This window comes from Thamnophis sirtalis, unplaced genomic scaffold, assembly GCF_051295495.1.
Source record: "Thamnophis sirtalis isolate CommonGarterSnake01/CBP01778 unplaced genomic scaffold, rThaSir2_p1.2 scaffold_5, whole genome shotgun sequence".
In the NCBI taxonomy this organism is placed as follows: Eukaryota; Metazoa; Chordata; class Lepidosauria; order Squamata; family Natricidae; genus Thamnophis; species Thamnophis sirtalis.
In genome coordinates, this window is record NW_028261385.1 from 131234296 (window position 1) to 131256203 (window position 21908).

The 21908-nt window shown below is 39.7% G+C and overlaps 1 protein-coding gene across 5 annotated transcripts in view; it reads right to left on the minus strand.

Annotated features, from left to right (window-relative positions):
- Nucleotides 1-21908, minus strand: part of FBXW11 (F-box and WD repeat domain containing 11) — a 78697-nt gene that overhangs the window by 32169 nt on the left and 24620 nt on the right. For all 5 annotated transcript variants that reach the window (XM_014066512.2, XM_087716896.1, XM_014066511.2 and 2 more), the window contains one exon: nt 2622-2684. In XM_014066512.2, the coding sequence (XP_013921987.1) occupies nt 2622-2672 (51 nt within the window). In that variant the 5' untranslated portion in view covers nt 2673-2684. The remainder of the gene's footprint in view (nt 1-2621; nt 2685-21908) is intronic.

Sequence of the window (21908 nt, forward strand, 5' to 3'; positions counted from 1 at the left end):
GGGAAGAATGCAAAGAAGAGGACAACCAACAGCAAAATAGGTGGACTCAGTTATGATGAAGATGAGGGCACCATTGGGAGATTTGAAAGAACTGGTTAGAGATGGCTCTGTTGGTTGCTAGGAATTGAAAACGACTTGATGGCAGATAAATCAATCATTCAAAATACAAATATTTCCCAGAATAGTTTACAATTTTATACAAGCAAACTATTGTTAAGAACTGCCAGTTGTTACAAAAAACCCCTCTGATTAAAAATCCTGAATGGATTTGATCAGGGTGGTCAAACTTGCATCGTCAGCGTTGTCACCCATTGCTAAACTAGGTGTGGGTGTGGCCAGTGCATCTGGCCTGCGGACTGTGAGTTTGACAGCCCTGGATTAAATCATGTACAGTCTAGGAAGGCAATTCCAATCTCTACAACGTACAGTGGGGCAAAACAGTATTTAGTCAGCCACCAATTGTGCAAGTTCTCCCACTTAAAAAGATGAGAGAGGCCTGTAATTGACATCATAGGTAGACCTCAACTATGAGAGACAAAATGAGAAAACAAATCCAGACAATCACATTATCTGATTTAGAAAGAATTTTTTTGCAAATTATGGTGGAAAATAAGTATTTGGTCACCTACAAACAAGCAAGATTTCTGGCTCTCACAGACCTGTAACTTCTTCTTTAAGAAGCTCCTCTGTCCTCCACTCATTACCTGTATTAATGGCACCTGTTTGAACTTGTTAGCAGTATAAAAGACACCTGTCCACAACCTCACACAGTCACACTCCAAACTCCATTATGGTGAAGACCAAAGAGCTATCGAAGGACACCAGAAACAAAATTGTAAACCTGCACCAGGCTGGGAAGACTGAATATGCAATAGGCAAGCAGCTTGGTGTGAAAAAATCAACTGTGGGAGCAATAATTAGAAAACGGAAGACATACAAGACCATTGATAATCTCCCTCAGTCTGGGGCTCCACGCAAGATCTCACCCCGTGGGGTCAAAATGATCACAAGAACAGTGAGCAAAAATCCCAGAACCACACGGGGGGACCTAGTGAATGACCTGTAGAGAGCTGGGACTAATGTAACAAAGGCTATCATCAGTAACACACTACGCTGCCAGGGACTCAGATCCTGCAGTGCCAGACGTGTCCCCCTGCTTAAGCCAGTACATGTCCGGGCCTGTCTGAAGTTTGCTATAGAGCATTTGGATGATCCAGAAGAGGATTGGGAGAATGTCATATGGTCAGATGAAACCAAAGTAGAACTATTTGGTAGAAACACAACTCGTCGTGTTTGGAGGAGAGAGAATGCTGAGTTGTATCCAAAGAACACCATACCTACTGTGAAGCACACGTTGTGTGTGTGTGTGGGGGGGGCAATATCATGCTTTGGGGCTGTTTCTCTGCAAAGGGACCAGGACGACTGATCCGTGTACAGGAAAGAATGAATGGGGCCATGTATCGTGAGATTTTGAGTGCAAACCTCCTTCCATCAGCAAGGGCATTGAAGATGACACTTGGCTGGGTCTTTCAGCATGACAATTATCCCAAAGACACCGCCCGGGCAACGAAGGAGTGGCTTCGTAAGAAGCATTTCAAGGTCCTGGAGTGGCCTAGCCAATCTCCAGATCTCAACCGCATAGAAAACCTCTGGAGGGAGTTGAAAGTCCGTGTTGCCCAGCGACAGCCCCAAAACATCACTGCTCTAGAGGAGAACTGCATGGAGGAATGGGCCAACATACCAGCAACAGCGTGTGCCAACCTTGTGAAGACTTACAGAAAACGTTTGACCTCTGTCATTGCCAACAAAGGATATATAACAAAGTATTGAGATGAACTTTTGATATTGACCAAATACTTATTTTCCACCATAATTTGCAAAAAAATTCTTTCCAAATCAGACAATGTCATTGTCTGGATACTTGTACTTCACCCATCGTGGGTATAGGCGACTGTCTGGATAGTGTTTTCTCTTTTTGTCTCTCATAGTTGAGGTCTACCTATGATGTCAATTACAGGTCTCTCTCATCTTTTTAAGTGGGAGAACTTGCACAATTGGTGGCTGCCTAAATACTTTTTTGCCCCACTGTAAATACAAAATAAAATAAAAATCAAGTGTCAAGTGAACGTTTATCTCCACCACTATTCATCTTCATGTTGCAACGGTGAATAATGGCAACAATGCTCATGGTCTCTCATATGGGCAGTACTCATCTCTATTTCTATACCTACAGCACCACCTAGTGACTACAGAGAACTATGAGATCAGCTGCAAAAGAAAAAGATTCAAAGAAAGTGAAGGGAATTCAGAATATGTAAGCAGAGAATCTGGAACGTAAGGAAGGTGGGCATAAAAATGAGGAACCCATAGTACGGCTCAACGTCTAGGTTAGGACAACAGACTAATAAACAACTATAAAGAATTTTGGATGAGCTTCTTGGGGCCTCAGTGATCAAGCAAATATTTTTAGCAATTCTGTATTAGCAAAACAAAAGCTCTTACAGCTGCTCCTTATTCAATAATACATTAAATAAAACCAGCATCGAAGGGAACACTTCTACAGTAACTCTTTAAATTATTAAAGATAATATTAAATATAAGGAAATCTGAATTAAGCCTACCTGCCACAATGTGTTTTTCTTTGGAGACTCATCTTCATTCTGATCCTCCATTACTGATGTGTTCTGGGGAAAAAGAAGAAATACAAGTATATTTTCTTCTGTGAACTTTTCAATATGTCACATTTTTTCTGAGACACACCTGCACATCATACAATCCTACTTAATAGCTACACATAGCAGCAGAATTGCTAGCCATTACTTAACTTCATCACAAATCAAGTGTTTATTAAAAGAGGGGAGGCATTTTTTAAAAATAGCTGGAATGCAGCATTTCACTAGTCTCATCTTAAACGAGAGCCTAAAATAAAGTGATTAATGTATAATAAAAGCCATTAAATTGTTTGCCTACAGCACTATGTCATTTATCTAACCTTCTTACCAGACTTAAGACTTGAATTTCAAGTCAAACATTTCAAAATATACACTATATTGCCAAAAGTATTCGCTCACCCATCCACATAATCAGAATCAGTTGTGAGCGAATACTTTTGGCAATATAGTGTATCTACAGTAATCATTAGTACATAAAGATATACACCAAAGCACGGAAGAAACATCATATTTCAGGAAACAAGAGAACGGGAAACACCGAAAAAGCTACAGCAGATAATAATTCAGGCATAGTTATGTGAAGAAGTAGCCCCGTGTAGTTTTTTTTTCAAACACATGTGGATATAGTAATATTTTATCTTTATTCAAATAGTATATAAAAATAAAAGTGATGTAATTGGACAAAAAAACTATGAAGAATAGATGTTGCAATCATTTATTTAAAAACAAATTAATAGACATATCATTTCCTTCTGTAGAAAAAATAAAGACACCCCTTGGTAGAAACAGGACGTGGTACTGTTCCCTTTGGCACCTCATATCTTATACCAGGGGTGGGCAATTAATTTTTCCAAGGGGCCACATAAGAAACTGGGACTGTTGTGGAAGGGTGAACCAATAGGTCTCTGAAGGTGCATAGGCACATATACACGCACATACGTAAACTGGGAAAAAAAACAGTTGCCTTCAAAATAAAAGTAATGCAGTTGTATTGCATGCATGATATTGACTTATTTACATTTGATTTCTAACTTCCAAATAACCACATGCAGGCAGGACATAGACAGCCAAAGGGCCAACAGGGACAACTAAAGGGCCGTTGTGGCCTGGGAGCTGTAAAATGCCCAGATCTGTTTTACATTGCAACTGTCTGTCAGTCTCTTGACATTGACTAAGAGGAATTTTCCTCCCTCCACTCCAACATGTAGGATCTTTTCAGCTATGCAATCCATTTCTAGAAACCCTTCATTTCCTCCCACCCACCCCCGGCCATTTCTTGGGGAATTTACCACAGTTTAGCGGTAAATTGTTTAATAAACATGTTGCAAGGTGCACTTTGGGCTGAATTTCAGTCTTCCGACAGTTGTTCTCACACTACCCTCAAGCACCCTCTGATACAATGAAGAATTCATAGTGGAGTCTGTGATGGACAGATGCCCAGGTCCCAATGAAGCCAAATAGCCCCAAACCATAACATCTCTACCACCATGCTTTTGGGTTGGTATCAGATTCTTCTAGGGAAATGTGCTGTCTTTGGTTTTCATCGAAACTCAAAGCGTTGGGGGGCTTCAGAAGGGCAGAATGTGCTTCAGAATGTGCAGCTCCTGGATCTAACAGTGAGTGACGTCAATCTGGCCACATCTACCCCAGTCATATGACCAAGCCATGCCCACCAAGCCACGCCCACACTTGGATTTCACCACTGGTTTATTTGCTACTTTTGGGGAGGACATTTCATTAGTCTTCTATTATGCCTAAATAGCATTCTATATAGCATTCATATAAAAATTAAACATTATTGTGTCCATCAGGTGTTCTACATCTACAAGCTCATATTGACACATAATCTATAGATGAAAAAATTGAGATTACCAAAAACAGTGCTAAAAAGTTGCCCAATATAATCATTTTAGATGGCTCATCACTCTCCTGCTTCTTGAGCAGCATTCCCAAAATGATGATGATGTATTCATTATTTAATATGTTGCACCACACAGAAGAGTGGAATTTAAAATTTCTTCAGGTATTTGTCTGAAAGTACAAACTCTGAAAACTGAATAGAAAGAATGGACTTTCAATGGCCTCTTATTTTCCTTAGCTTCCACATAAACGGCAGAACTGCATTCACTTCCATTCAAAGAAGAATTCTGCACCTGATTCAAGATTTACTAAAGGGGGACCCTGGACCAGACTGAGAGATATATGTGAATGAGAACGGTTATTTAAGATTTTTCACATGAATGCAGTACATAAATGTTGAGAATAATAATAGATGGGATCAATGAGAATGTGCCACTTTTTACTCAATTTCAAGCCACTATATGTTACAGGCTAATGTAAGAAGGCTAATCTAAGAAACAATGTAGCAGACACTTGAAAAACCATATTTTATCTTGAAAGAACAGGTGGACTGAATAGAAAAAAGAGAGGGAAATGGAACACGAGTTCTAAAAGAAGCCACTGAAATATTTATAGTGACAGAATTGTTAGTTCACAATTTTTTAAAAGGGAAAGTCAAATTAAATGTCTACTTTCATTCTCTCTGTATGTATGTATATATACATATACATACATACATACATACATACATACATACATACATACATACATATGTTTTATTGATTTACAATAAAATCAATTCCAGAGGCCATTATCCTATGGTGGAATACATTGGGAATGGCTATATCTACTACTGTTGTGGCAATTTACACAACCATTCGAACCAAGTCACCTGCAAAGAGAAAAAGAGACACTGAGAAACCTTAATGGCACAGGAATCATAGGTAGATCATATCTGCTCATAATAAATTGTGATATGGGAATAACCAAGACACCCTCCTCCCAACACACATACAATCTTCTATATGCTAACCTTTTTGTCACTGCGTGCCGAAAGCGCGCAGACCCATAATTCAATGCGTGTCATCCCTATCCCCCGTACATGTGAGTGTGTCTCCTGCATGCACCCCCCCCTTGCACATGTGCGGCAGAGACCCAAAAACCAACTGGCTGGCGGGAGGCAACGGTTCTGTACTAAATTCATGAGGTACTAGGAATGGTTTATCCTGCTCCCTCCATAATGACTATTATGTGCCTGACTCCGAGGGGAGGGGGAGGAATTCAGCTGTTCAATGCCTTGTTCTAAAAGGTAATAATAAAAAAGGTGTTATTTTAGTTCTGAATTTAAGGTTGAACTGGTGCTGACAAATATATTCAGAGGCCTTTAAAAAGCAATTTCAACTTCAAACAGACTTTAAGAAAAGCTCTGGACTAACCATGGCATCTTTGCACCTCAGAGAGCATTTAAGATTTCCCATCAGTCAAAACATATATCATACAAGTTCTGATATTGGAATGCTGTATATATCAGAGGCATACTATTAAAATATAAAAATCATTATTTGGTAATGTACTATGGAGACACTTATCTGAAACTGTGCAGAAAACAAAATATAGTACAGATGCCACTTCAATTATGAGTCAATTTATCGCAGCAATGAAGATCACAACACACTAAAATAACCTCATCAGCTACAGAGAAGTTCCCCTTGTGAGAGCTCTGTGCAAGAGTAAATTACAAAGTAAACTGTTCAAAAGCAAATTAACTGAAAGAGCAATTAAAAGGATTCCCATGGTCAGGATTTGAGCACTGTGCTGAAGTACCATTTTCAAATGCATACTCTTTAGACCCCAAGTATGCACTGAGTATGTGGACATCTGCAATATTTCTAAATGATATTTTTGGAACCATGAAACAAAATGACAGGCTTTGCTGCTCTTTTTTTAAAATTAATTCATCAAATTCAAACAATAATGCTGAATACCTACAAGATTTGGGTCAAAAAAAATATATGTTATGTAGTGGCATTCAACACTTTTAAATTATATTCTTTAAGCAGGTCATATATGTGTGATGTTACAATGACAATCAAGCAATTCTCCACTGAAATATAATTTCCACTTTCTGAAATATAAGCAATTGATTATGGAATGCACTACCTTTCCCCCCAAAAAATGAATGGAGGGGGGGGAATTAAAAAGCAAGAATAGCTCCTAGCTAGCTAAAGGAAATATTTGAAGCTATTATTTTTGCCACTGGTGCTAAAAAGGATTACCTGAATGAGTGTCCAAACTACTGCATTTCCCATATTCACTGTAATGAATATGGAAAATAAACATGAACTATGCAGCCAAATTTGCAGAAAGATGTTGGGTTTAACGTGGTACCAAAGTTTCAGTTAGCTTCTGCTCTCTTAGCAGTTTATTTAAACATATCATTTGGCCAGGGATGCGTGCTTTATTTTATATAAATAAGGTTCACAGGATGGTTGTGGGAAAAATAAGAGGAGAAAAGTATGTAGGATAGGTTCACTGCCTTGAGATTTTTTGTAAAAAATGGAAAATGTGGGACACAAAAAATAAACAAAACAAACAAACACACTCCAGATAAGCATTTAAAAAAAAATTGGTTACATAAGAATATATTTGATCTAGTGGTTAAGGCATCAGGTTAGAAACCAGGGAACTGTGAGTTCTAGTCCCACCTATTGAATAAAAAACCATGCCAACAAAACTACCAAGATTTTTCCAAGGAATCTCTGAGAATTGGACACAAATGAATGGGAGAAAAAAAAAACACCTTTAGATAACTGGAGGTGAAGGGAAGCCCCTATAAATTGCCCATGTTTAACAACCACAATCAGGCATAGAGCTTTGTTGTAAATCTTTTCAGTCCTTAAGTGGGTCATCAGGTGACCAGACTTGATTTTATGACAATTTTTATTTAATGGTCATTAGGCGAACATGGTCATTAAATGAATCCAACATATCCAATGTGTGCCTTTTGCCTTTTTCTGGTGAAAAACAGCAAAGAGCACTAGAAATCATGAGTACATGGCTGCAGGATGCTGCAACTGGTCATAAATGTGGGCCAGTTGTGTCCATGGTGGGGAGGGGCAGTAATAACTCTGAGGATACGTCATAAGTAACTTTTTTCAGTTTGAATGATCGTTAAGCATCCAGTCATTAAGTGAGGATTACCTGTATAGCTTCAATTTTTTGGCTAATATCTGTTTTTTAAGCATCCACAATAATATGACATCCTTATATTTTTTTCAACATCGCCCATTTTTTATTTTTCTTTCATCAACTTTATTAAATTTTCCCCAAAATATAAGATACAAAAAACCCCCACAAAAAGACAAAAAATAGGGGGCAAATAGGGGGAAGAGAATGAAAAATAGAAAAAGTTAAGAAGTGACCAAAAACATTCTCCCATTCGCTTGTATTTGTGTTATAGCCCTATTATAAGAAAAGAAGCAATCTGTCCAAAAATGCAGCGGCCTGCTTCAGACTTCCAGTTTGAGATTTGGCTCCCAGAAAATCAGAGTTCCTATAGACCAGTCTCAAAGGGTAAAGTTTGCTTGTCCATCCAATATAATGTTTGCCAATTGATCAAGTGTTGCATAGGTAAAAAAAGGTACCACCAATCTTACTCAGTGAATCTAACTGTAGATTACTTAAACAATACAGAACAATAAAAGACCATGTATTATGAAATACAGCAAAAGGCAGAACTAAAAGAAAATACAAATCCTATTTCTGTGCCATCCTTACAATTTAGCCCAATCAGATTCACATATGCGGTTTTCAATTGTACTGTTTTGTTCAAATACAGAGCTGTATTTTAACGCAATAGTTAGTTTCTGACCACACAAGAAATTTGTTCTAATACTAAGGTAGTCCTTAACTTACGACTACAATTGAGCCCAAAATGTATGCTAAGTGAAAAATTTGTTAAGTGCATTTATCCAATTTTATAACTTTTCTTGCCACATTTGTAAAGTGAATGATTGCATTTGTTAAACTGATAACATGAATTGTTAAGTGAATCTGGGTTATTCACTGACTTTGCTTATCAGAAGGTCGCAAAATGACTCCTGAACATTGCAACGTCATAAATTAGTTCCATAACTTCACTGAATGAAGTGTTGTAAGTCAAAAACTATCTGTATAAGGTTCCCAATAGACACATTTACCTAATGTGTCGTCCAACATACTGTTCCCCCCCTCTTTCTTATACAGTTCATATAATTCAAATATATATACTACAGGGAGCCCCACAACGGGGATTGGTATTTGCGTCATAAGTCGATAAAGTAAGTCATCATGTGACCAAACCTGAAGTTATGACCATTTTACTGGGTCCATTAAGTGAATCACATGGTTGTTAAGAAAATCTGGCTAGCCTAACTAACTTTGCTTGTCAGAAATTGGTTGATTATAAATTGTAATATGACTACAAGATGCTGCAAAGGTTGTAAGTGTGAGCCACATACCAGGTGTCCAAATTACGATCACATGACCATGAGAATAGTGCAACAGTTTCCATAGTATTGATTTTGCACCAATAATTGTACATCCTAATTTTAGACCAAGAACAAATTCTATTAATTCCCAATTCAGCTCCAATTGCAGCAACATAAATCTTTTTATCCACACCTAAACTACTTCTCAGATGCTGTTTGTATTTGTTTTAGTAATGTGTTCTAAACCTAAAACTCAACTCCATAGAAGGGCATAGTGGTAACCCTCCTTATAATGTCTGACAATAGTTTCCATTCATGCAGAAGAGTCAGGAAATGGAATGAAAGTCTGCATATTATTCAACAAACTCCTAACAATAATACATTTTACAGTGGAAAGAACAATTTTAACACAATTCTGGAAAATATTTAGATCTTCAAAAGTGTAAGTACCACCCACGTATTTCAGCTTCTCTCATATTAGTTCATTTATACCTTGCAAAGTTTTGTAACCATTAGCACCTCCTGTCACACACATTTCATTTCATACATATATATGATAGAAAGCAGAGACTAAGTGAAAATCGATTCTATTAAAGTATCAAAAGCATTGATTGGTACCTACCAGGGTTGGTGGATATGAATATACAGTTTTGAATATATTAAGGCAATGAGGTGGGTTTTTTTTTTTTAGCATATGGCTTCTGGTGGGAGGTGGGATCCTACTGGTATAACAACCGGATTGGTGATCGCACTTACACAGTTTTGAGAAAAAATAATTTCCACATTACTGCTGGGGAGGAAAGGGGTGTTGGTCTTATCCGATATGCTCTTTCTCGGTGTGCTGAGAGAGAATCCAAAGAAAGGGTTAACTCCTCCCTTCTGCCCAGACATTGAGTCCTTTTAAACTTTGCAGCCATGCCTCTCTCCAGTTTTTGATGAAGGCTTAGCAGTTGACTTGACTGATCCTGTTATCCACTCCTGGACTCTGGACAAGATGGTCACCAGGGTGGGGTTAGATTGTCTCTCAGCACATCGAGAAGGGTCGTACCAGGTAAGACCAATGCCCCTTCTGCAGTGTGCTGAGCAGAGAATCCGAAGAATGGGACATATCAAAGCTGGCTTGTCCTAAGGGTGGGTCGCGGTCTGGTCCCGAGTCTCCAGGTCCGAGTGTATCTTTTGGAGGACCAGTCTGTTGAAGGCCGCTTCAGCCAAAGTGAAATTGTCCAGCTTGTAGTGTCTGATGAACAGGGATGGTGAGGACCAAGCCCTACAGACTTCTTCTAGAGAGACCTGTGTCGCCCATGCCGCCATAGTGGCCATACTCCTGGTAGAGTGGGCCATTACTTGCCGGGGCAACAGACGAGCATGAAGCTCATACGCTTTCGATGCCGTGACCTTGCTGCCCAGCATAGAAGGCTGCATGTACATGAATAGAATTCTGTTTTTCTGAAAGAATTTGTTCTTTTGATGTAGATGCAAAGGGCCCTCCCGACATCCAAGGTATGCACCTTCTTTTCTAAGGCATGAGTTGGGCCTGGACAGAAGTCTGGCAAAATGATTTACTATGCCCTGTGGAACAAGGTATTGACCTTGGGAAGGAGGGATCCAGCCACAGAACCACTCTGTTTGAATGAAATACGCACAAGTCCTGCCTTATGGAGAGGGCTGCCAGTTCTGAAATTTGTCTAGCCAAGGTAATCGCCACAAGGAAGGCTACCTTGTAGGTGAGAAAACACAGACTGGCCATCTGTAATGGCTTGAAGGGAGCCAAAGAGAGTGCCTATAGGATCTTAGGTAAATCTCAGATGGGATACCTTTGTACTACCAGAGGCTTTAAGTTGGTTGCTTCCTTAATGAAACTGCATACAACAGGATCTCAAATCCCCACATGACAGCACCAACGACAGAACTGCCACCTGTCTGCATATGGTGTTGGGGAATAGGCCCGTGTCCAGGCCGTCCTGGAGAAATTCTAGGATCTAGCTACAGATAGAGGTGGGATTAATGTTGCCCTTGAAGGTCTTCCAAGTCGAGTCATAGATTCTGTTGGTTGATGGTCTCCTAAAGGCCTGGATCACCCTGGTGGAGAACTTGCCCTGCCTCAGAACCTTCTGCTCAAGTGCCATACAGTCAGTTGAAGCCATTGTGGTTCTGGGTGGACTGGGGCCCCCTGACTGAGGGATATTTGGTCCTGATGAATCCTCCATGGCCTGGATACAGACAGACTGACCAGAATTGCAAACCAAGGTTGTTCGGGCCAGTGTGAAGCCAGGGCGATATCTCTGCCTTCTCCATCAACACCTTCCTGAACAGCCCTGGGATCAAGGGAAGGGAAGGTGTATAGGAGACCTTGAGGCCACAGAGTGCGGAATGCATTGGTCCCCTCTGCTCCCAGTGTTGCGAACCTGGAGTAAAACCTTGGCAAGTGACTGTTTGACAGTGTAGCAAACAGGTCAAGGAACGGGGTCCTGAACCGTTCTGACATTCTGACCGCGCCCTGAACAGGTCTGGATGCAGTCGCCACTCTGAGTGGTTGACTTTGGTCCTGCTGAGCCAGTCCATCTGTACATTCGTTGTCCCTGAGATGTGCTCCGTCCTGATGGACAGAAGGTGCTTCTCTGCCCAGAGCCCCAATTTCTCTGCCTCCTGCATGAAGGGTTTGGAGTAGTGCCCCCTTGACAACTGATGTGAGTCTTAGCAGCTACGTTGTCCATCAGAATGAGAACGTGATGACCAGAGATCCTGTCCTGGAATGATATGAGGAGCAGATGGATTGCCCTGAGCTCCAGCCAGTTGATGTTGTTCGCCAGATCGGTCTGTGACCACTGGTCCTGGGCCATCTGTGATTGAAAGTGAGCACCCCAGCCAAAGAGGTGGGCATCTGTGGTGATAGATGGCTGGACTTCTTGAAGCTACATCCCTTTGTCATGAACCACTGGAAGGACTGGAGTATCTTGTGTGGGACCTGAACATTGGTGGTTAAGTTGCTATTGCCGGACTTTTGGTACAGTAGGAGGAACCCCTGCAAGGTCCTGGTGTGTAGACGTTCCCAGGGAACGATTGTAATGCAAGGTATCATCTTGCCCAGAAGCTGTGAGAGAAGGACCAGTGGAACTGACCGGTTCATTCAGATGCAGTTCGCCAATGCTTTTATGCTGTCTTGTCGCTCCTGTGATAGGAAGACTTTGCATAATGAGGTGTCTATAATCGCCCTCAGGTGTGATAAGCGGGTGGAAGGAGTCAGATGACTCTTCTCATAATTGATGAAAAATCTGTGATCCTGAAGGTCTCTGATTGTGTCTTGCAGATTCTCTGCCGCCCAGAGGTGGAAGACTGGATTAAGATGTTGTCCAGGTAACACTGGACGCAGATTGGGATCACCCTGAGATGGGCTGCCAGTTCCACTAGTAGTAGAATCGGAGGAATCGGCGATGGGATGGTAGGATAGGCACATGGAGGAATGCCTCGATCAGATCTATGGATGTTAAGAAGTCACCCTCCCGGATGCTCTCCAGGATGGACTGGAGAGACTGCATCTTGAACCTCTTATATATGAGATGTTCGTTTAATCTTTTGAAGTCCAGAATCGCTCTCCATACCCACCCAAAGACTTTGGAACTACGAATAGGATGGAATAGAATCCCTGCCCCTGTTGGTCCACTAGTACCAGCTGAATAGCCTCAATGTCCAACAGGTGTTGGATTGCGACCTCCATGAGGCCCCTCTTTGTGTTGTTTCTTGATATAGGGCAACATATGAAGAATCTCGGGGGTGTGGAGAGAAATTCAAGTGTGAGGCCTAGTCTCACTGTGTTTAGAACCCAGGTGTCTGTTGTGGTTGGCTCCCATTGATTTGTGAATAGCCCTAGGTGGCCACCAATGGGAGGGTTGGATCTGGAGTCACTTGTAGAGCCAGAAGGGTCAACCTCCGGAATCACGAAATGATCTTTTGTTCTGGAATTGTTTCTGTTTCTATCCTGAAATCCAGATCAGCTCTGTGGGGGTACATCCTCTGGGAGTAGCACACTACTGTGTCTGTTGGACGAAAGGAAGGCCTGCGAAAATAAGGCGAGGGGTGTTGTTTCGCTCACCTATATAGGGAAGGCAGGATCTTTCTCCTATCTTTGGTTTCCATCAAGATGGGCTCTATGGCCTCACCAAACAGCTTTCCCCCCTTGAAGGATGCAGAGGCCAGACTCCATTTTATTTTGCATCTGCCTGCCAGTAGCAAAGCCACAGCAGACATCAGGCCATTACCAATGATGCAATAGCCGATTGTGAATTTGGCTGCATCCAGGGTGGCATCACCTGAAAATTCCGTCACCATTATCAACTTGTTGATGTCCTGTTGGAAGTGTTGGTCATCAGGTGAATCTCTTGCTTGCATCTGCGAAGCCAGAGTAAGAAGACTCTATTGAAGAAGGAAGCGGTAGTTGTTACTTTTATTGCCCAGGTCGCCTGATCAGCCCTGCAAAGGGTCAGTTCGGTCTTTCTATCCTCTGTTTTCAGAGCATCTGGGTATCTCAAGACAGGAAAGTAGAGGATGTTAAGGCTGCCACAGGTCTGCCTACCATTGGTAATTGTAGCTCCTCAGCGAATTTTGAGGCTATATTATAAAATCTCTTGTCATTCCCACTTGGATTGGCGTAGATTCCTAGGTGAACCCATTGCCTCCGGACCACATCCTGGAACAGTTGGGGTGAAGGAACCTCCTCACTCTCCCTTGTTAGCTCAGTAAAGAGGAGCTGGTTTGGGTCTGGTTATCCCAATGCCGGCTCTGATGTGCTTGGCTCTGCTCCCATGTGGGCTGTGGTCTTGACTTTAAACAGGAGGGATTTAAAGAGGTCTGGTCGAAAGAGACCAGTGAAAGTAGGGTCAGCTGATTGTTGCGGCAGCCATCTGCTCACACGAAAGCCGCGCCATTCACCGACAAACAGCTGATGGGAGCTGTTTCCCCCTCCTGCCAAACAGCTGATAGTCTAAGTGGCTGCAGCACTCATCCAAAAATTGTGGTGCTCTGTGAAAACCACGCTGCTCCAAAAAAAACCCTCGTTGTGCTGTAAACCGCTGAGAATCCAAAGAATTTAACTCTGCCGTTTTGCTCTGAAGAGCTCTCCTCAAAATTGTCTCTTGGGCTAAGACTGAGTAAAAAAACTGGAGAGAGGCCTGGCTGTGAAGTTTAAAAGTACTCAGTCTCTGGGCAGAAAGGCAGAGTTAACCCATTCTTTGGATTCTCTGCTCAGCACACTGGAGATCAGCTGAAGCACAGCAATCCACTCTGCTGCACGACTTAGCTGAGAAGATATAGGTAAGTTAAGTGCAGGGGCGGGTGGGCAGGCCCACTTCATTGTCGTAGAAAACCGGTTCACTCCCAGCTAATGGTTGGAGCTACTGATTCGCCTGAACCGGTCCGAACCAGTAGAATCCCACCCCTGGCCTCTGTATACCACCACATTGAATTTGAAATTAAACACTCAAGATGAGAGTCAGGATTTGCAGCTTTAATACAAGGGGTTTGACAAAAGTGTGGCATTAACCATTGAGGAATTACAGTCATTTTAATGACTGCACACCCACCCCCATTTTTGGTGGCTCATAAATGAGGGACAAATGGCAGACAAGATGTTTTGGGGCCAGATGCGGTCTTGCTCCCTTGTTATTATTCCATGACTAATCAAAGATAAAGATGGAGTTCCTTCTGAGTGTTTTATGTCTATAGAGTTTCTCAGTAATCCAGGTCATGATTGTCCCATAGATCTTTTTTCAAGAGGCAACTGGATTTTCTTGTTGTTCTGAGTGTTCCATTTGCATGTGATAGCTGTTCACTGGAACAGTCAAAATGAAGTCCAAAGAGATTATGCAAGTGAACGAGGCCATCATTAGGCTGAAAAAAATAAAATATCACATCGGAAAAATAGCAAAACATTGGGAGGGGCCAAAACAACGTGGAACATTCTTAAAAAGAAAGGAATTAACAGGTTCTGCAACGCCAAAAGACCTGGAAGCCCATAGAGGACAACTAAATTGATGAGCACAGAATTCTATCATTGGTGTAGAAAATCTCTTTGACAACAGCTAGCCAAGGCAAGAACACTCTTGAAAAGGTAGGTGTGTCAAAGTCTATACTCAAAATATGGCTTCATGAATATAAATACAGAGGCTTCACAACAAAGTTCAAACTGCTGGTAACGCTCAAGAACAGAAAGACAGATTAGAACTTTGCAGAAAATACCAAAAATCTTGCCCAGTTCTGGAATAACCTTCTTTTGATTCATGAAACCAAGATTAACTTTTACCAGAGTGATGGGAAGAGGAAAAGTATGGCGAAGAAACAGCTCATGATCCAAAGGGTACCACATCAGTTGTCAAACATGACAGAGGCAGTGTTATGGCATGGACATGTATGGCTGCCAATGAAACCAGGTCACTGGTGTTTATTGATGACTGGCTACTGATAAAAGCAGGAGGATGAATTCTGAAGCGTAGAGGGCTATATTCAGATTCAGCATTGAATTTTCTATATTCAAATGCTATATTCAGCAGTTGGCAGATTCAGCCAAATCCTGCAAAATGTATAGGACACTGCTTAATATTGCAGATGGATAATGATTCAAAACCGACAGCAAAAGCAACCCAAGAGTTCCTCAAGCCAAAGAAATGGGATATTCTCCACTGGTCAAGTCAGTCACCTGATCTCAATACAATAGAGGATGTTGTTCACTTATTGAAGACAAGACTAAAGGCAGAAAGACCCACAAACACATAAGAGCTAAAGGCAGTTGCAGTAAAAGCAGGCAAAAGCACTGCCAAGGAAGAAACTCAGCATTTGGTCATGTCCATGAGTTTCAGGCATGAGTTAACTGCAAAGAACTTTCATCCAAGCATTAAAAACAATCCTTATATTTATAATTCTGTTAGTTTCTCCCATCATTTATGAGCCACCAAAATGGAGTTGGGTGAATTAAAATGGCTGTAATTCTTCAATGGTTAATGCCACACTTTTGTCAAATCCAATGAATTAAAGCTGAAAGTCTTCACTCACATTTTGAGTGTTTCATTTCAAATTCAACGTAGCGGTGTCCTGAGGCCAAATATTAAAAAAAACTTATTTTGTGTGTGTGTCTGTCTGTCTCTCTATATATACACATACACACACCTCCCACACACACACCTGACTGTGTATTACACACATACATAGATAGCCCTCCACTTAATCACTGCAGTCGGGATGGGCAATTACATCACTAAGTGGTGTGGTTGTTAAATGAAACATCTTAAGATAATGCTCAACTTATGTCAGTTTTGCTACAATTATTAAATAAATCATGTTTAACAACCAATCATACCTCTTTTTCAGCAACATCTTAAAAGTTCAAAGTTACTGAACAAGGTAAGCAAGGACTACTTGTATATACTTAAACCCTCGTGGTAGCCCCCATCCCTTACCTGGAACTCCTGCTAATTCCTCCTTAACAACCTGTGTCTTGAGGTTATGCTGGCAACCGGGACTGCAGGGATTGTCATGGCCAAGTAGAGTGGTCATGTGACGTTGCGTATCACTTAGTGAGGGCAATCCTGGGCCCAATTGCTGTTGCAACCTGAGAAGTACTTCTATCTCTACAGGTAATCGACTTACAACAGTTTGTTTAGTGATCGTTCAAAGTTACAATGGCACTGAAACCATTTTTCACACTTACGATCATTGCAGCATCCCTATGGTCATGTGATTTACATTTGGATGCTTGACAACTGATTCATACTTATAACGGTTGCAGTGTCCTGGGTCATTGATCGCCTTTTGCTACCTTCTGACAAGCAAATTCAATGGGGAAGTCACGTTCATTTAGCAACCATGTTACTAATACAACAACTGCAATGATTCAGTTAACAAATTCTGGCAAGAAAAGTTGCAAAATGGGACAAAACTCACTTAAGAAAATTCTCACTTAACAACATAAATTTTGGACTCAATATCTATAGTCCTCTATAAAATAGAGGCAGGATTATCATAAATTGTATCTTTTCAACTATAACTCGGCTATCTATATCATACTTCCCCAGGGAAGTACTTTTATACTATCTTCAACATGACAGGTAGCAGCCAACCATTTTTAGTAGGAATGTTGTTTCCCCGCATGACTTCAATTCTATACTAGCTTAATAATGACAATAAAGTAACTAACTACCATTTAGGAATATTTTCATTCATGCCGAGTTTGAAAACTGATCACATTTTTTAAAATTAAAAGCTATCTATAGTAGATTTTCTTGTGCTAATTGTTACACTTTCTAATTTGTCTGAATTCAGAAAACAAATCAACTTAAGAAGCAGATATAAAACTAAAGTCAGCCCTACAGAACAATCGCAACCTTGCTGCTTTTGCACGGCACTGGAAACTCCTCTCAAATTCAAGTAAAAGCCTGTGAGATGGGACACGCCTGTTGTGTTATAGTCAAAATTTGGCACTGGATTCTGAAAGGGGGAAAATCCAGTTTTTGTATCTGTAGATTCTGTACTCTTTGTGTGCTGAACTATGCACTTGTAATGTTAAGAGATTACGTAAGAAAAAAAAAAACACCATAGGAAGGTCCATACAAGTCTGTTCACTTTCATGTGATCTAAAGACATAGTACAGAACTAAAACAGAAGTTGACCTAGTTTTGTCACGCAATGACTATGGGCAAATGTAGGTCAGTGGAGCAACTACCAGTCATTACCCCATAATATTCTGGCAGTCACACATTTCAAACAAAGTATTTTCTTTGGATTTGATTTGCCCAATGTTGAGTTATTTAACACTTATTACAGTGCTGGTTTATTTAGCAACATCTAAAGTCTGATTTTAAAAGAGGGAAGAAAGGAAAATTAGATCAGGAGAAAAGGTGTGAGAAAAACAAAAAAATGAAATTAATACAGTCCTGCCAATGTTGTGTACAAGTTTTTTTTTTCTAATGCTGAAATCACTTGTCTAATTTAATGTTTCATCAATATTCAGGCACCTTTCTGAATTTCCACCAATGTGCATTATCACAGTTCAGAATATATTTCCTGTTCTAAAGTTAATTATCATGCTGGAAAAGATACCTCTTCCTCTATTCCCAATCACAAATGCAAGTATCTTCAGTTTGGACTCATGGAATATCTCAATTGTTACTCTAGTTTATTCCACTGACATTTTCAGATACCTCACTAATCTACTTTTCTATTCTTTGATAAAAATATGGAAATTAAGATCGCTGCTGGCCATCACTGCTACCAACTATCATGAACGGCAGTGGTGATCCCTGCCACCTGGAACAGGTCAAAAACGGAATGCGCGGAAGCAGAAAATGGGGCATGTGGAGGCAGCAGCGGCGATGAGCAGCAGTGAACCCCGCAGCCTGGAACAGCTGATCAGTGGTATTCCGGGAGGCCGATACAACTACCAATCAGCTGCTCGTGCTAAATCAGGCTGTCCTAAAACTGTTCAGGCTGTTTGCTGCAAGGAGGCAAAGGCAGATTTTTTTTTCTTGTTTTCTTCCCCAAAAGCTAGGTGCGTCTTATAGTCCAGAGCATCTTATGATGTGAAAAATACAGTACCTTCTTATCATATTATCTTTCTACCAAACCAAAACAATCAGAATTTTCCAAAGGGAAAATTATTATATTAAATAACAAATTCTTATTTCAAAACCATCTGGAGCCTTAGTTCATTTTTAACTTTTGAAAATCATCACTTTAAACTTTCTATTGACGTTTATTAAAAAAAACAACCCTATTTTTCTAATTCCTTAAACTCAAATGTCAAACCTCTTTCACAAGGAGGAATTCATCCTGTGAATGCAATGAAACATGTTGTCCTGAAGTTTCTTAAGGTTTCAAAAATAGTAAAAGAATAATTTCCAATGTGATTAAGAAATGAGACTCGGTTGGACATTTTGTACATTAAAAAGATTGTGTTATGATTGTGAGCTAACAGAGAATCCCTGACTCCTATTCACTCAGCTCAGAAGATGATTACATGATGTTCCTGCAATCTATTCACTCATAAAGAGAGGCTATATGGAGTACAGATGGGATACCTCACACTCTCCCCTTTCCTCTGGAAAAACTTCTTCAATCCAGATCCTATAACCAATCACAATTTCCATTCAAGGGATGTCTAGCTTGCCATGAATCCTCATTGGAAGAGTTTTTAATCTTTCTTTATTAAAATCTTAATATGCCTTCCCCACCCCATACAATTTTAAAAGCATTTAACTTTTGTAGCTGTGTGTGAGCATGCCTTTGTATAAGGCTTGACTTCTGATAGTTGCCTGGACCTGCAGTTTTGTTGACAAGATTTTCAGGATTTGGCCTGACATCCCTTAACTGAGATAACTTCCAATTTAACTGGAAGATATCATTTGACAAAAAGCTGCACTCTATGGCTTCTTTAGCACATGAAACACCACCAAGCAAAATGATCACTGGAGAAGTGATCTTACCACTAAGCCAGCTGATTATTGTCAGCCTCTAATCAACAATAGACACTACAGAGCATTTGTTCCCACTGGAGTCACCCCATTCCCTTCAGCAGTTATTGATGGTAAATATAAAAAAAATAATCCCTTCCACAGCTTGGGACTCCCATGGCCATCACCCATAATGTTGCCAAATTCTGTCTTGCTGCTGCAAGAGTGAAGCAACTGAAACCATATTTCTGTGATACGTTTACAACTTTTCCTCTTCTCCTTTCTAAGTTATATAACTTATTTAGATTGCTATTTTAACGTGCATTTTATTTTGTGTGTGTACACATGTTAGTCACAGATTGTAAAGTTTATCATATCTTTATTACTATCTCCATCCTAGGGCTGAGAAAGAGAAAGAAAGTCACCTAGCTGGCTTCATGCCTGAGTTGCAACTAGAACTCATAGTCTCCTAGTTTCTAGCCCATTACCTTAACCAATACACCAAACTGGCTCCCTTATTCATACTTTTCTGCATTATACAATAGATTCATTCATTTCATTTATTTAGTATCTATGGTATACACCCCATCTTTTAGTTAACAACTTTCTCTCAAAGTAACTTACAAGCATATAAACAACAAACATTTTTGGAAAATAAAGCTGACTAATTTCTAGGATTCTTCTCAGAGGCTGAAAGTAGCTATGTTGTACTCAAACAAAGGATTTATGATGACTGTTACCATCCTTTCCCTATGCTGATCAATCCCTTCAGGACAATTAATAATAATATAACTTTAGGCCAATAATCAAACTCTCAAAAAACTCTTTACGCCAATATTGCTCTTTTACATTACATCACATGGAGATAAAAGTTTTGGTAAACTCTATACCAAATCCTGAGGTCTCCCTTTCACAGTTCAATTAAGAATACATTATACTTCCCCTCTCATAAATTTTAGCCAGATTAAATTAGAGAATACTAACATTTAGATTTAGGATTAACAATCCCAATCAACTGAATTTGAATTTGATTTATCCAATCAATTCTTCACAACATGTAACTTCTGAAACATATGAATTAGTCCCCAGAGTCGATCTGAAATTTGTTGGTTAGAACCACCAATCCACAAATTTCGTATTTTGAAAAGTATTTCCCCTGACTCTGAAAAACACAATCCTCAGTATCTCAGAAATGTAGCATACCAATTTAAAATGTCATTTTATTTCTGATAATTATTTGCCCAATCATTCATTTGAAGCAATTCTCCTTTGGATTTTATTTATGTGTTATTTGAAAATACTGTCCATTTTAAAATTTCTGATTCTACAGTCCCTTTGTGTTTAAGCACAAAGAAGGTTGAGAAGTTTTCTGTACTATACAAAAAAAGAAGCTGTCAATGTAGTTTTTTAAAAAATAAAACTGATATTATTCTCAGACTGCTTTATCACAGAATCACATTTGTTAGGAGGTTATATTTGCTTCTGCCAATATATCATGTGAATTTGCAAATAGTACAAGCTAAAGTTTAGCCACAAAATTAAAAAGGACAAATCATTTATAAGCAAAACTATAGAAAATAGTTTTCATGCATATATTTTCACACTGCCAAGCCAATTCTGTTTGCCATCCACAGCATTCCAAGCATATATCACACTTCCATTGATTTAACTACACACATTTCAAGAGCAGCCTCATGCAGTATTTAGTAGTGATGGATTTTGCTCACTGTAAGAATCTATAATGTATACACTAACACAAAGCAATATGATGCAAACTTTTAAAAATTGTTTTAACATGCCTTTCAAGATTGTTAAAAAACAGAATTTATTTTTCATTTAGAATCAAGAACAATATAAAAAGAAATACTCGGGCTGGGCAAAACCTTATAAAGGGGCACTTAAATTACACAGACTAAACAAAATCCCTGTGCTTTAAGTGTCAAAATACCTGCATCTTTTGGAAAGTTCAAATAACTTCTTCAAAGGAATTCTTTGACTGTCTGCACACCAGTCTGCTTCTTAACTGAACAGTATTTATTACAACATTCAGGATGAACTGCTAATATGTATCCTTTCAGATGAGAATGGAGAGTTATTAACAAGGATATAAATTCACAGAAGAAATGAATATTAACTGAAAGGGTTTGCTTTGGTTAAGAATAGAATTACAAATACCTGGATGAAACTGATAGATAGAAAAACTCTATTATTACTAGTCTCTTTATTATCTGCAAAAAAAAGTGTTATAATTTTTGAGATGAATTGTTGGGACAACTAATTATTTTCAATAATGGAGGAAGAGGAAGGAGTTCTTTCTCAAATTTAAGCATACCTATAGGCTACATTCACAAATTCACGGTCGACTTTCAAGATTCACAATATCTTTGCCTACTTAAATAATGTTTAGTTCTTTGGCACATTGTGGAAAGACTCAAATCAGTTCAGTGAAATCTCAACAAATGAATCCTATGCAATCCGCAGCAGATAATGCTTAC